The following is a 17,063-nucleotide window of genomic DNA, read 5'->3' as shown; positions in this document are numbered from 1 at the left end:
GTAATACTGTGTAAGTTGGGATGATTGCTAGATAAAATGTTTCTGTTTTGTATGGATGTTTTCCATAGGTGTTTGACATTGATGAATGATGAAACTATTCATAAGCATATACAATCAGTCGCATATACTATACCAAACATTTATTCAGAAGTCTTGAAACGTAATCATACAAAGTTGGAGAAATTGATGTAAGCTGAAAATTAATACAAAGTTAAAAACCACACAACACAAGGTTATAGTCCGACAGGTTTAATTGGAAGCACACTAGCTTTTGGAGTGTCACTCCTTCATCAGGTGTTAGTGGAGGACTCAATCCTAAAACACAGAATTTATAGCAAAAATTTACAGTGTGATGTAACTGAAATTATACATTGAAAAATACCTTGATTGTCTGTCTGTTGAGTCTTTCATCTGTTTGAATACCATGATAGTTTCACTTCTTTCATGTGTAAATCACAAAACCTTTTTTTAAAAAGTTGCATTCTCAGGTTAGCTGTAACAATGGGTGATAGCTAGGCAATATGTTGCAGGTGTTAGCTTCCTGTGTTCTCTGTCTATGACCTGATGTTTAGATTGATTCTAATCTAAAAAGTGAGATAACAGAGTTTTACATGAATTCATGCAGTTTTTGAGCAAAGTACAATGTAACTCTGCAAGTACAAAGTCACCCCACAAAGGTGTGTGTGTGTGTGTTTTGAGTGTAGTGTGTCTTAAGTCTGTGAGGGGGTGCGTGTGGGAGTGTGCGCGCGGTCTGGGGTGGGAGGGGAGAGAGTGTATGTGTGTGTGCATGAGTGTAGAGTGGTCTAAGTCTCTGATAGGATGCCTGTGGGAGTGTGTGTGTCTGTAAGGGTGTGTGCCCGTGTGTATGTGTGTATAGGTGTGCCTGTGCCTGTGTATGTGTATAGTGCAATGGTGGTCACCTGTAATGTGACATGAACCCAAGGTCCCGGTTGAGGTCCTCCCTATGGGTACCGAACTTTGCTATCAGCCTCTGCTCGGCCACTTTTCACTGCTGCCTGTCCCGAAGTCCACCTCGGAGGATGGTCACCCGAAGGTCCGAGGTCGAATGTCCTGGACGACCGAAGTGTTCCCCAACTGGGAGGGAACATTCCTGTCTGTTGATTGTTGTGCGGTGCCCATTCATTCATCGTCGTAACCTTTTGCTCGATTTCCCCAATGTACCATGCCCCAGGGCATCCTTGCCTGCAACGTAAGATAGGCAACGTTGCCTGAGTCAGATGAGTGCCTGCCATGTACAAGGTGAGACCCCACGTGTAATGGTGGTATCTATGTCCACACTCTGACACGTCTTGCAGCACCTACCATGACAAGATTGTATGGAGTTATCAGAACACTTAAGACACTCTACACTCACTGCACGCACACATACACTTTCTCTCACACTCAACCCCCAACCCAGACAGACGCACACACGCGCGCGCACACAGACAAAGACCCACATGCGCACACCTATTTTGTGGGGTGAATTTGTACTTGCAGAGTTACATTGTACTTTGCTCAAAAACTGCATGAATTCATGTAAAACTCTGTTATCTCACTTTTTAAGATTAGAATCAATCTAAACATCTTGACATAGACAGAGAACACAGGGGGGGCTAACACCTTCAACATATTGTCTAGCTATCACCCATTGTTACAGCTAACCTGAGAATGCAACTTTTTAAACTAAAAAAAAGGTTTAGTGATTTACACATGAAAGAAGTGAAACTATCATGGTATTCAAACTGATGAAAGACTCAACAGACAATCAAGTTATTTTTCAATGGATAATTTCAGTTACATCACACTGTAAATTTTTGCTATAAATTCTGTGTTTTAGGATTGAGTCCTCCACTATCACCTGATGAAGGAGCAACGCTCCGAAAGTTAGCGTGCTTCCAATTAAGCCTTTTGGACTATAACCTGGTGTTGTGTGGTTTTTAGAACATAGAACATAGAACAATTCAGCGCAGTACAGGCCCTTTGGCCCTCGATGTTGCGCCGATCCAAGCCCACCTAACCTACACTAGCCCACTATCCTCCATATGCCTATCCAATGCCCATAAAGAGGGAGAGTCCACCTCTGCTACTGGCAGGGCATTCCATGAACTCATGACTCGCTGAGTAAAGAATCGACCCCTAACATCTGTCCTATACCTACCACCCCTTAATTTAAAGCTATGCCCCCTCGTAATAGCTGACTCCATACGTGGAAAAAGGTTCTCATGGTCAACCCTATCAAAACCCCTAATCATCTTGTACACCTCTATCAAGTCACCCCTAAACCTTCTTTTCTCCAATGAAAACAGCCCCAAATGCCTCAGCCTTTCCTCATACGATCTTCCTACCATACCAGGCAACATCTTGGTAAACCTCCTCTGCACCCGTTCCAGTGCCTCCACATCCTTCCTATAGTATGGCGACCAAAACTGCACACAATACTCGAGATGCGGCCGCACCAGAGTCTTATACAACTGCAACATGACCTCAGGACTCCGGAACTCAATTCCTCTACCAATAAAGCCCAGTATGCCAGATGCCTTCTTCACAGCACTATTTACCTGGGTGGCAACTTTCAGAGATCTGTGTACATGGACACCAAGATCCCTCTGCTCATTCACACTACCAAGTATCCGACCATTAGCCCAGTACCCCATCTTTTTGTTACTCATACCAAAGTGAATCACCTCACACTTACCCACATTGAACTCCATTTGCCTCCTTTCTGCCCAGCTCTGCAGCTTATCTATATCCCGCTGTAACCTGACAAATCCTTCCTCACTGTCAACAACTCCACCGACTTTTGTATCATCCGCAAACTTGCTCACCCAACCTTCTAGCCCCTCCTCCAGGTCATTTATAAAAATGACAAACAGCAATGGTCCCAAAACAGATCCTTGCGGAACACCGCTAGTAACTGCACTCCAAGATGAACCTTTACCATCAACTACTACCCTCTGTCTTCTTCCAGCCAGCCAATTCCTAATCCAAACCTCCAACTCACCCTCAATGCAATACCTCCGTATTTTTTGCAGTAGCCTACCATGGGGAACCTTATCAAACGCCTTACTAAAATCCATATATACCACATCTACCGCTTTACCCTCGTCCACCTCCTTAGTCACCTTCTCAAAGAATTCAGTAAGGTTTGTGAGGCACGACCTGCCCTTCACAAAACCATGCTGACTATCCTTGATGACATTATTCCTATCCAGATGTTCATAAATCCTATCCCTTACAATTCTCTCTAATACTTTGCCCACAACAGGAGTGAGACTCACCGGCCTATAGTTACTAGGGTTATCCCTACTCCCCGTCTTGAACAAGGGAACCACATTTGCTATCCTCCAGTCATCTGGCACTATTCCTGTAGACAAAGAGGACACAAAAATCAAGGCCAATGGCTCTGCAATCTCCTCCCTTGCTTCCCAGAGAATCCTAGGATAAATGCCATCAGGCCCAGGGGACTTATCTATTTTCACCCTTTCCAGAATTTCCAACACCTCTTCCCTACATACCTCAAAGCCATCCATTCTAATTAATTGTGACTCAGTATTCACATTGGCAACAATGTCCTGTTCCTGAGTGAATACTGACGAAAAGTATTCATTCAGTGTCTCCCCAATCTCTTCAGCCTCCACACACAACCTCTCACTACTATCCTTGACTGGACTTATTCCTACCCTAGTCATTCTTTTATTCATAACATACCTATAGAAAGCCTTTGGGTTTTCCCTAATCCTACCAACTAAGGACTTTTCATGTCCCCTCCTTGCTGCTCTTAGCTCTGTCTTCAGATCCTTCCTAGCTACCTTATAACTCTCAATCGCCCCAATTGAACCTTCACGCCTCATCTTTACATAGGCCGCCCTCTTTCCTTTTAACAAGGGATTCCAATTCCTTATTAAACCACAGCTCCCTCACACGACCCTTTCCTCCCTGCCTGACAGGTACATACTTATCAAGGACACTCAACAGTTGCTCCTTGAACAAGCTCCACATACCAATTGCGCATTTGCCTTGAAGCCTACTTTTCCAAGCCACGCATCCTAAGTTGTGCCTCACCGCATCATAGTTTCCCTGACCCCAGCTATAAGTCTTGCCCTGCAGTGCACATTTATCCCTCTCCATCACTAGAGTAAGTCACCGAATTGTGGTCACTGTCCCCAAAGTGCTCACCTACCTCCAATTCTAACACCTGGCCTGGTTCGTTACCCAGAACCAAATCCAGTATGGCCTCACCTCTTGTTGGCCTGTCTACATATTGTCAGGAAACCCTCCTGCACACCTTGGACAAACACCGACCCATCTAACGAACTCGAGCTATCGCTTTCCCAGTCAATATCAGGAAAGTTAAAGTCCCCCATAACAACCACCCTATTACTTTCAATCTTCTCCTGAATCATCCTCGCAATCCTTTCTTCTATGTCTCTAGGACTATTAGGAAGCCTGTAGAAAACTCCTAACAGGGTGACCTCACCTTTCCTATTCCTAACCTCAGCCCAAACTACCTCAGATGGCGAGTCTTCATCCATCGTCCTTTCCACTGCTGTAATACTATCTTTGACAAGCAATGCCACACCTTCCCCTCTTTTACCCCCACTTCTGACCCTACTAAAACATTTAAAACCTGGAACCTGCAACAGCCAATCCTGTCCCTGTTCTACCCATATCTCCGTAATAGCCACAACATCGAAATCCCAGGTACCAACCCACGCTGCAAGTTCACCGACCTTATTTCATATACTTCTTGCATTGAAGTATACACACTTCAAGCCACTTTCCTGTTTATAGGCACCCTCCTTTTGAGATTGATGCCATGTTCCTAACCTCCCTACACTCCAGGTCCTGCACCCTAAAGCTACAGTCTAGGTTCCCATGCCCCTGCAGAGTTAGTTGAAACCCCCCCCCCCCCAAAAGCACTAGCAAACCTCCCCCCAAGGATACTGGAGCCCCTTAGGTTCAGGTGTAGACCATCCTGTTTATAGAGGTCCCACCTTCCCCAGAAAGAACCCCAGTTATCCAGAAACGGGAATCCCTCCCTCCTGCACCATCCCTGTAGCCACGCATTTAATTGTTCTCTCTCTCCCTATTTTAACTTTGTACACCCCAGTCCAACACCAGCATCTCCAAATCAAGAAAATTAATAGGATCTCTTAAATTTTGAATACAGATTAGCTGACCAAATTGGCCTCAGGAAAACAGTTTCTAAAAAGATGTCACATGCACTACACGTTCTTTGGAGTGATGTACTAGCAAGCTAGTGTTATATGTAGGACTGAATTGTTCTGAATTTGCGTAGTAGGTTAAAGAATTTTTATACCCCCCCCCCCATCAGCACGGTAACACAGTGGTTAGCACTGCTGCCTCTCAGCGCCAGAGACCCGGGTTCATTTCCCGCCTCAGGCGACTGATTGTGTGGGGTTTGCACATTCTCCCCATGTCTGCGTGGGTTTCCTCCGGGTGCTCCGGTTTCCTCCCAAGTCCAAAGATGTGCAGGTTAGGTGAATTGGCCATACTAAATTGCCCGTAGTGTTAGGTGAAGAGGTAGATGTAGGGATATGGGTGGGTTGCGCTTCAGCGGGTCGGTGTGGACTTGTTGGGCTGAAAGGCCTGTTTCCACACTAAATAATCTAATCTAATCCGCCACCATCTCAAATCTTGAGTTCCAAGTTTCAATATGCTCACGTACAAGATAATTTAATAACAACAGTGAAAAACGTATTCTGGGGATGGTGTATTTGATTTTCAAAGTTTTAATGTGAATATTATGTGTATTTACAAAAGGTGTTTGATTCCAATTTGAATCTGCCTTTTGCTGATTGATTGTAAACTAGATTAGTAGCATTTTCAGCTAAGTGCTGCTGTTTAAATAACTGGAGTAAGGACTGAGTAAAGAGCCTTTGCTATATTTCTCAATGAATGATGGCTCCTGGTTTTCATTTCCTACTGTGTTAGAGTAGGAAAGGAAATATTTTGATTCAACATGTTCTGTTTATCACTGATTTTGTCAATGTACAGCTTGACAAGTTGCCCCTGTTTTTAATAAGGAATAGAAACTTCTAATGGGGTACTTTTAATTCCAGTGCACATTAGTGTATCAATTAATATTAAGTTTTGAGTAAATAAAGAAATAACTTCCAAAAAAGAGAGGAATCAAATCAGTGATGTTTTGTCAAATAACAGGATCCATTATAAAATGGGCATTTTTAAAGCCATTTGTTTTCATTGATTTTTCTTTCTAAAAGAAGAAGCATAGCATATCAGACGTATGTAGTAATTAATTAGATCCTGCTCGTACAAAATGTTAGAGATAACACTTCTAATTTCTTAAAAATAAACTGGTTAGTATCAGTCCTGAGATCACCCAACTCTGCACTTGCGTTGCAGTAAAACGTAAAGTAGCATGCTGGCAAATGTTTAGATTTTCAGATGAATCAGCCTTAAATTTCCAAATTAGAAAAGTGCTAATTATGAAAAGTTCACTGACATTCGTATGTTGAACAGAGCTCATGCATGTGTAAGTAGCAACATGTTTTTTCACTGGGAGCATGGATTGATTGGATTGGCAATTAATGTTCAGCATTGTTTTGTTAACATAAAAAACATAAGAAATCTGAACAGGAGTGGACCACTTGGCCCTTAGGGCCAGCTCTGACAAACAATAAGGAAATGGCTGATCTATTTGTGGCTAGAGACAAAAGAAAAATGCAGATGGTGGAATCCAAGGTAGACCAGCAGGAGGCTGGAAGAACTCAGAAAGCCAGGCAGCATCAGGAGGTGGAGAAGTCAACATTTTGAGTCTAACCCCTCTCACCATAACCCTTCATTCCTTTACTGCTCAAAAAAAAATCCATCTTAGTTTTAAAAACATTCAATGAGGAAGCCTCAACTACTTCACTGGGCATGGAATTCCACAGATTCACAAGCCTCTGGTGAAGTTCCTTCTTAATTTGGTCCAAAATCTGCTTCCCCTAATTTTGAGGCTAGGCCTGCCACTAGTTTCATCCACCAGTGGAAACATCCTCCCTACTTCTATCTATTCCCTTAATAATTTTCCATGTTTTTATAAGATCCCCTCTCCAATTCTTCTAAATTCCAAAGAATCTAATCCCAGTCTACTCAGTCTTTCATCAGAAACCAACCCCCTCAACTCCGGAATCAACCTAGTGAAGATCCTCTGCAACCCCTCCAGTGCCAGTTTGTCCTTTCTCAAATAAGGAAATCAAAACTGCACACTGTACTCTAGGTGTGCTTGACTAATGGGAAAAAAAATCATTTGAGAATATTTAGACTGGAAAAGTTTCCTTTTCAAATACTTTGTGCAGTGTTTGCTTAATAGAAATGATTAATAGATTAAATATTGTTGTCTTTTGTTGGAAATATTTCCATGGCAAGTACAGTAGAATGGAGTAAATATTTTAAAAATTTTATTTCATCCAGAAACAATTTTTTTGTCTAATTTATGTTGGAGAGCATTACTTGTCAGCATAGCTAAGTTAACAACCAATTTCCAAAAATGTGTATTGATACAGGTTTCTAGATGTTAAGTTGTTTTTGTATGCCAACAAATTGAAATACCTCATTTCATTCAGCAATGCTACAGTTAAAATTTTAAGTCATTAAAACAATTTCCACCTTTCTTAATCATATATTAGTACTGCGGTCCCTGACACTTTAAAATACAGTTTGGAAATAATTTTATTTTCATTTTAATTCTTTCCCTATGCCAGATATTGCAACCAAGTACTTAGTAAAGACATTGATGAATGTGTGACTTTGTTGTTGCAAGAACTTGTCCGTTTTCAAGAACGAATTTACCAGAAAGATCCAATCAAAGCCAAAATGAAGAGAAGGCTTGTTATGGGTTTACGTGAAGTGACAAAGCACATGAAACTAAAAAAAATCAAATGTGTGATCATCTCTCCAAACTGTGAGAAAATTCAGTCAAAAGGTACAGTAGCCAATACGTTCTTGCAGGCATGAAGTGCTGAAATGATGCTGTGGGCGTCACAGTGGTTAGCACTGCTGCCTCACAGCGCCAGAGACCCGGGTTCAGTTCCTGCCTCAGGCAACTGTCTGTGTGGAGTTTGCACATTCTCCCCGTGTTTGCGTGTTTTTCCTCCGGGTGCTCCGGTTTTCTCCCACAGTCCAAAAATGTGCAGATTAGGTGAATTGGCCATGCTAAATTGCCCGTAGTGTGAGGTGAAGGGGTAAATGTAGGGGAATGGATCTGGGTGAGTTGCTCTTTGGTGGGTCGGAGTGGACTTGCTGGGCCGAAGGGCCTGTTTCCACACTGTAAGTAATCTAAGTAAATCTAAGTAATCTAAATCCTTATTGTTTTGCTCTTCCCTCAGGTGGACTAGATGAAGCTTTGTACAATGTGATTGCCATGGCTCGGGAACAAGAAATTCCTTTTGTTTTTGCTCTTGGCCGTAAAGCTCTTGGTCGATGTGTGAATAAACTTGTTCCTGTAAGTGTTGTGGGGATCTTCAACTACAGTGGTGCTGAGGTATGTTTTCAGATTTTCAGTTGTGCCACTTATTTTAACATTAGCACAGAATCTATGCAGTGAAATTCATTTCTGTTGATTGACTTAGCTCTTTGCTTGAAAGTTGCTTACACCCAATTGTTATACATGGATTTTTTGCTAATCAGACAGTTGAAAACAATATAGTTTCTGGGAATAAGTAAGTCATACGCTACAGAAACTAAATACAAGATAAACAAATTAGCTATTAATTAAAGATATTTTCAAAAGTATTCATGTCTAATGACTCGTGTCCAGCAAACTGTCCGTGCTAAAATCCATCTCTTTACCATCATGTCTGGGTTTAGACTGATCAATTAAATGGTCAAGATTCGATAAAAACCAGAAGTTCTTGGGATGCTGTAGATCAGAAACAAAAACAGAAGTTGCTGGAGAAGCTCAGCAGGTCTAGCAGCATTTGTGAAGAAAAATCAAAGTTAACTTTTCGGTCCAGTGACCCTTTCTCAGAACTGATGGTAGCTAGAAAAATGTTGGTTTATGTGCTGAAGATAGGATGGGGGAGGGGTTAAGGAGTAATGATAGGTGGGGATAGAGCCCAAAGAGAGAGAAGAACAGTTGGACAGACAAAGGAGTCGATAATGATCTGGCTGGGAGGGTGAATAGCTGTTAATGGGGACTGATAGTAGCAAACAATAAGAACATAGAACTAGGAGCAGGAGTAGGCCGTCTGGCCCTTTTGAGCCTGCTTTGCCATTCAATAAGATCATTGTGATCTTTTCATGGACTCAGAACCATTTACCCTCACTCTCACCATATTCCTTAATTCCTTTTATTGTTTAAAAAAAAATCTGCCTTGATTTTAAAAATGTTTACTTAAGTTTACTGGCAGCACGGTGGCTCAGTGGTTAGCACTGCTGCCTCACAACTGTAGGGTCCCAGGTTCAATTCCAGCCTCTGGTGACTGTTTGCACTCGGATTTTGCACATTCTCGCTATGTTTGCGTGGGTTTCCTCCAGGTGCTGCGGTTTCCTCCCGCAGTCCAAACATGTGCAGGTTAGGTGAATTGGCCATGCTAAATTGTCCATAGTGTTAGGTGCATTAGTCAGAGGGAAATGGGTCTGGGAGGGTTACTCTTCAAAAGGTCGGTGTGGACTTATTAGGCCGAATGGCCTGTTTCCACACTGAAAGGAATCTAATATAATCTAGTGTCAATGACTTCACTGAGCAAGGAATTTCATAGATTTACAGCCCTCTGGATAAAGAAGTTTCTTCTCCATTCAGTCCTAAATCTGCTCTCCCTAATTTTGAGGCTATATCCTCTTGTCTTAGTTTCACCTGCCAATGGACACATCCATTCTACTTCTATTTTATCTATTCCCTTCACAACTTTACATGTTTCCATAAGATCCCCCCCCCCGCCTCATTCTTCTGAACTCAAATGAATATAATCCCAGTCTACTCAGTCTCTCCTCATAAGTCAATCTCCTCAACTCCAGAATCAACCTCGTGAACCTCCTCTGCACCCCATCCAGTGTTAGTGCATCCTTTCTCAAGTGAGGAGACCAAAACTGAGTACACTGCTCCAGGTGTGACCTCACCAGCATCCTATACAGCTGCAACATAACCTCCCTGCTTTTAAACTCGGTCACTTTAGCAGTGAAGGATAAAATTCCATTTGCCTTCCTAACTCCAGTCCAAAGATGTGCAGGTTAGGTGAATTGGCCATGCTAAATTGCCCGTAGTGTTAGGTAGGGGTAGATGTAGGCCTTTGAAATTCATGCACAAGTATACCCCGGTCCCTTTGCACAGCAGCATGTTGTAATTTCCTACCATTCAAGTAATAGTCGTTTATACTGTTATTCCTACCAAAATGGATGACTTCACATTTATTAACATTGTATTCCATCTGCCAGACCCTGGCCCATTCACTTAAACTATGCCTGTTTGCAAAGTTTTGCATTCCTCTGCACAAAGGAATGTATAAAATGCTGTTACTTGCATTCATTAATCAGAGTGAATCCAATATTCCTGTGTGATAACCTGGAGCTCCTCTCCCTGCATTTACTGGTAACAGCTTGTAATAAACCACTCTATTCGCTTGAACAAACTCCTCCACCTCTGAGTTGTTACTGTCTCCGTGAAGGTCACTCTTACAGTATATGAATAGGATGTGTTTAGAGAGATAAAGTCCAAATGCTGGCAAATGGCACCAGGTCAGATTGAGATGTCTGGTTTGCACAGACAAGTTGGACTGAAGGGTCTGTTTCTGTGCTGTATGACTCTTAAGCTTATTCCTCCCAGTCTGATTCCCATTTGAGATTGGAATATCATGTGTTCATGTTCGGTCCCAGGCTCCACATTTTGTAATCCCCTTACTAAATTCTTCTTCTGCTTTCTGTTACATAAACTATGGAAATTAGCTTTTCAAGTCATAAAATGGAAGGATTATTGGTAGGTCAAGTGGATGCAGTCTTCGTGCTTTTCTCTCTGTCACCCTGGCCTAATGCAGTACGTGAAGAGTCCTTTATGATAGGTGATATAATTTCAAATGGACAATTGTTGAATTTCCTTCTTTAGAGCTTGTTTAATAAGCTGGTGGCATTAACTGAGGAAGCCCGTAAGGCATACCGTGACATGGTGACAGCTTTGGAACAAGAACAGGCTGAAGAAGCCTTAAAGCACACCAGAAAGGTACCACACATGGGCCATTCTCGTAACCCTTCTGCAGCAAGTGCAATTTCATTCTGCAGCGTTATATCTGAACCCATTTCTGAAGTGAATGAAAAGGAATATGGTAAGCAATCAATTTTTTAGGTCAATATTATCAGCAGGGTAACATTTGCTTAAGCAAATTTGTGAAGTCTATTGCAATGCACTGCGCTTCTAAATAGTAATAGATTTATGTAATCGGCAGATGCATTGGATTGCTTGTTAAAATTTGGGATTAACGTGGCGTTGTTAACAATGCTGCAAAGTGCCAAATGTCTTCACAAATTAATTTGTGATTTGTCTTAAATTTTAAAAAGTTGTTTTGTTTTTTATTTTATATTTAAAAAGGACAAATATATTATGCTTGGGGTTTTTTGGAACAGATATATGTTGCAGTAACAAAAGCTAATAATGCTGATGCAGGAGATCTGAATTAAGAATGAGTCTGATGAAGGGTAGTTGAATAGTAATGAAACATTAACCCTTTCTCTCCACAGATGCTACTTGACCTGCTGGATATTTCTATCATTTTGTTTAATTTCAGAGCCATTGAGATGTACAGCACGGGAAAACCTTTGGTCCAACTTGTCCACACCAATCAGATATCCTAAATACATCTAGTCCCATTTGCTAGCACTTGGCCCATATCCCTCTAAACCTTTCCTATTCATATACGGAGGAATCTCGATTATCTGGCATTCAAATTATCTGAATATCTGATTATCTGGCAAGATTGCAAGATCCCAATATTTGGCCAAACAATGTTATCCGGCATTCGATTATGCGAAATTTGATTAACCAAGCAAAATACGCTCTGCCCGTGTCCTTTTGGATAATCGAGATTCCTCTGTACCCATACAGGTGCCTTTTTAAATGTTGTAATTACACCAACCTCCACCACTTCTTCTGGCAGCTCATTCCATACAAGCACCATCCTTTATGTGGAAAATGTTGCCCTTTAGGTTCCTTTTGAATCTTTTTCCCTCTTGCTCTAACCTATACCCTCTGGACACTCCCACCCCAGGAAAAAGACCTTGCCTGTTTATCCTATCCATGCCCCTCATGATTTTATAAACATTCCAGGGAAAACAGACCCAGCCAATTCATCCCCTCCATAGAGTGCAAACCCTCCAACCCTGGCTAAATCTTTGTTTGTATTACAGGTGGTTTTCCCAAATACGATGTGTGCGGTCAAATTTCTGATTGTGGTAAAATTTGTAGGGTCATTTACAAACACTTCCATGCACTTTTTGTTTCAGTTTCATTTCTTTTACAATAGGTAGTGGATGACTTCTGAAAATAACGTGTGTGTATATAAGGTTTATTTCTATCTTTTGAGGTCATGAAATCTTCTCTCAAAAAATAGCCTCATGGTTTCACGAAAGCTAAAAGTTGTGCTTGTTTTTTTGTGGGGTTTGTAATATTTGTAAAGAATTTGTGTTCTGTGTACACCCTTTGTTATCATCTTTATTAATTTATGTTATATCATCTTAAAATGCAGAATATTTGAAAATTGAGCTGAAAACACTGTCCTTATCAAGGATTTGATCATTTCTTGCATTTTTTAAAAAGTACCTTTGAATTGTCCATTTGTAATTTTAAAATGCATTTTTTTTTAAACTTAGAAACCAACTGGCGAAACATGGTAGAAGCCACTGACACACCTGAATGTTGCGAGAATGAGAAACCCATATCAAGTGTGACCACTGGCCTGGATAAGTCTTCAAGTTTACCAGCAGCTGTAGGCAAAGCAAACAAACCAATCCTGGGAATAACCACTAGTTCTTCTGTGGGTCAGGCAACGCGCGCTACAGACAAGGAAGAAGGGAAAACCGATGATATATTAGAATGGGCCTCTCAGCAGAGCACTGAGACAGGATCACTTGATGGTAGCTGCAGGGATATTCTTAATTCTTCCATGATCAGCACCACCAGCACTCTTGTACCCGACATGCTTGAGGAGGAGGAAGATGAGGAGGAGGAGGAAGAAGATGACAATGCTGCTGAACCTGTTACCATAGTGGTAACATTTAGCAGCAGAATTGATGATTGGGTATCAGAAGCACAAAAAACACTGGAAACATTGCAGCTCAGCAAAAATATTGATAGTACAGAGGAAGATCACAATGGGCAAAGTGACATAGAAGAACTAGATGCAGTGGAACAGATAGATGTAACTACAGATAGTGAAGGCTCTCAACTTGCAGAACCAGAAAGTCAAACCTGCTAATAATTTTAGATCCTGGACCAGCAGCTCTTGCACAGAGCACAATTTATTTTTTTAGGTAGACTCCTGGGATTACGAAAATCGTTTTGTCAGTTTTTGCATTGAAACATAAGCTACTGTTAAAAACATTTTGCGCCCATTTACATTTTATTTGGAACAGGTTAATATCTGGTTTAGTATAGAATTTTTCCAATTCAGTTCTGTAAAATATGTGTGCATATCTGAAAGTCATAGTTACAAGCCACAAAATATTTAGATTTTTTCTTTATATATTAATATCCTTTGTTTAATTGGTTTCCCCTCTTGCAGTCAACTTACTTTGGCCTTCTGATCGAAGTTATATTGAAATTTTACTTTAAAATGTAATTAATTAAACCTCAGTAGCTGCTTCAATCAAATTTCATAGCTAACTATACGAAACATTTTTGTGAGCAATCATTCGAGTCTACTTAAGGGTTACTGTAAGCAAAACAATATATCGACAACCTCAGGAACACATAAACACACATAGGAACAGTTAATTTAAGAACTTGCTGTTTATAACCTTGTCATTTCAATCTCACCGATATATGATCTGAATTAGCAATTGTACAGAAATCGTAAAATTTTGTTAGCAAGTTTGTCTCCTCTCACAACCTGTCCTACATTAAGTTGTTTTGTGTAACTTAAATCGCAAAATAAATGGATTGCTTTCTGGATGGTTTATGGAAATACTTTCAGAATCTCTGGAGAAAATGTAAAAAAAAAAATGGAGAAAAGCCAGTAGTTTTGTTTACAAGAAATTCAGACTCTGAAGTGGTAGTAATTTCATAGAATTTGATTTAACTCACTGCAAAAGTTCTGTCTGTTTGGAATAGCAATGACTGTGTTTTTAAGAAATCTTCTCCTTGTACAAACTACTTCTTTTCATCTTCAGAGTCCAGTGGTGTCCAGTTATGTGCAATAACTTGAAACTGATAGAGTTGCATGTAACCACACTTGCTTATAATAAAATGATTGACCCTATTGGCTGTAAAAAGAGCATTACTGGGATGTGATGGATATTATCTAATCCTGCTATAAGCAAACTTTGGATAAGTATAGAGCTGACTTGTATTCAGAAGGTTGATTAAATGTTAAGCTTCCTAATTCCCAAATTCTAAATTCCTATTTCTTCCTTCTACCCATTTGCCCAAAGAAATATTTTGGGTTTAACCTGAAACAATGTGAAACGTTTATGTTTATAAGATATATAAATATGTCCTTGTGTGTATGGGATGATACCTAGAAATACTATTAATTTTAACTGAGATGAACAAGCAAATTTCTTTGTAAAACTTTCATTAACAGCATTGTGCTGCATATGTTTACATAAAAGTGAACGATGACAATTGTAATTATCTTGTTGATCAACTAATGGTTCCTTTGTACCTGATCAGGCTTGCAATTTCTGAGAATGCAGGTTGAGTGTGTTTTTCTACAAAATTTCAATTTTGGGCCTCTTGTATAGTTACAATTGTACCTGTGATGCTGTCACTTAAGTAATGCTGACAGTAGTAACTGAGTTATATACTCAATTGAACATCTTTGTGAATTTCGTTACTGAGGTAATATTTTTAATAGCATTTGAAAATTGAACCTACATTGAAAGGTAAAATCTGAGTAGCTTAGATTCTTTTACATTGAAAAATATTTAGCAGAGTTCATATGCATTTGGGCAAATCATACCTGTGACTTCACTTGCATCATGACCCTCCTGCAAATTTATTTTACATTGAATTGATGGCAGTCATTTTTGTAAATCCACAGGATGTATTGTATCGGAAAATTCACAGGAGAAAAAGGGGCAGCATATTTTTGTCATGAAAAGTTAATTATCAGATCTTCAGTTCTGCTTGACTATTTACTAATAAAAATGTTTGCTAGTTGCAATCGAATGTAAATAAATTATGCTTTTACTAGTATGAATTGTAGGGCTTAAATGAAGTGTGTATTAACCAATTGTAGAATTTCTTTGACGTTTCTCAACTAACATAAACTGATTCCTACAAGTGTTATGTTAAAAATGGGCAGCACTAAGTTGCACATCTACCTAAGCTAAATTTTTATATGGCTTTTGATGAAACCAAATCAGATTAAATTTGCATCGTATTCAAGATGGCATGGAAATCCTGATTGGTGGATCTTTCAGCCATTCATTTATCTAAAGAAGAACATGTTTTCACTATGAAAAGTTTGTTGCTTTATAGAAATGATGGGAGAAAACTACTGGTGTATGGCAATGTTTTACAAATGGTGTTTTCTGATTCCACAATGATGCATTTAGATGTGCTTGGAAGTTTATAGTTCCTGGTAGCACCAGCAGGTGGTGTAGACCTTGATCTATAGCAACACCTGGTGCTTTTAAAACTTTTAGAAAATATTTCTAATCTTTGTAAAGAGACTTCCTTTATCATTTGTTTGATATGGTTAACTGCATTTGTAAATTTATACCTAAAATAGACACATTAGTATACACTATGGTGGGGACTTTTGAACAATCTCCAGTATTTAATTCTTAATAAACGACTAATATATAAAGCAACTTTTGAAATGATTTGGTTACCTTTGTCCAACAATTTGGCACCTTTCTAATGTGGGCAAATGACCTGAACAAGTTTAAATTCTACACTTATTACTGTTCAAATGGAAGAAGATACATTCCATCAAGCTGATAGATATAAATCTAAAAATGCTATACAATTTGAAATTTGAGCAGTGGGTTATCTGTAGCTTATGCAGTAATACAGTGTATGTAATCCAGTGGATCTTCCATGTATCCCAGTTAATAGGAACCAATTTTTTTTTCCATTGCCCAACTTTTGAACAACAAAAGATTGTGTGACACAAACATTTCTGTTTGGAAACATTCCCCAGTTTGCATCCCAGTGAGTACAGGATTTGTTATATTTTGAATACTCAATGCTAAAGCAATTACAATTGAGAGGAGTGACCTGACCATAAGTTGTATTGATTAGAAATATTAGCCAGATTTGTTTAATCCAATCCTGTAAATTAAGCCATGCCATTATGTTTCTGTCAGAGGCAGAAAAAACTGAGATTGTTAACAATCAGTCATGTGCCTCTCATTTTCTCTTAAATAAGAAATAGTTAATATCTTTGTATTTTATTGTCACATAAGTTATTTTTAGAATATGAATCAAAACAGAAAAACAGGTGCAAAGTAAAGATTTGAAAATTAGTTATATGAAGGGTGATCTGTTTTTTGTGCTTTAAATGACTAGCATACTGCATTGTACATAATTCAGTAATTAAAAAGGCATACTTTGCACTATGTAAATATCAGTAAATTTTCCCTTCTGTAACTAATAAATTATCCAGATTATTGAAGTTTTTCTTGCATTGTGTAATTCATTCATAGTTCATTTGATGCTCTCAGCATTGAAAGAGGGGTTTAAAGGTTAACTCGAGATTGCTTTGCTTCCACAACTTTTACTTTGCTGTACAAATTATTTTTTATAGTTGTAGAAGGTAAACAAATTTGTAGTTATGCTGGAGAATTATAGAGTCATTCTGAAGAATTATGGGTGAATAATAATATAGTTCTGTACTTTGTATCTAGTATATTTTTATATAAAGCCCTCCTTTTAGGTGTAA

General features: G+C 39.5%; 1 protein-coding gene across 3 annotated transcripts in view; it reads left to right on the top strand.

Annotated features, from left to right (window-relative positions):
* The window catches only part of secisbp2l (SECIS binding protein 2-like), a 93,990-nt gene extending 77,194 nt beyond the window's left edge, over window positions 1–16,796 (top strand). For all 3 annotated transcript variants that reach the window (XM_072565039.1, XM_072565038.1, XM_072565040.1), the window contains 4 exons: window positions 7,734–7,954; window positions 8,358–8,512; window positions 11,069–11,285; window positions 12,826–16,796. In XM_072565039.1, the coding sequence (XP_072421140.1) occupies window positions 7,734–7,954; window positions 8,358–8,512; window positions 11,069–11,285; window positions 12,826–13,430 (1,198 nt within the window). In that variant the 3' untranslated portion in view covers window positions 13,431–16,796. The remainder of the gene's footprint in view (window positions 1–7,733; window positions 7,955–8,357; window positions 8,513–11,068; window positions 11,286–12,825) is intronic.
* Window positions 16,797–17,063: the final 267 nt, after the last annotated feature.

This window comes from Chiloscyllium punctatum, chromosome 48, assembly GCF_047496795.1.
Source record: "Chiloscyllium punctatum isolate Juve2018m chromosome 48, sChiPun1.3, whole genome shotgun sequence".
NCBI classification, from domain to species: domain Eukaryota; kingdom Metazoa; phylum Chordata; class Chondrichthyes; order Orectolobiformes; family Hemiscylliidae; genus Chiloscyllium; species Chiloscyllium punctatum.
The sequence above is the reverse complement of the archived record's forward strand: the minus strand, read 5'-3'. Positions and strand labels throughout refer to the sequence as shown.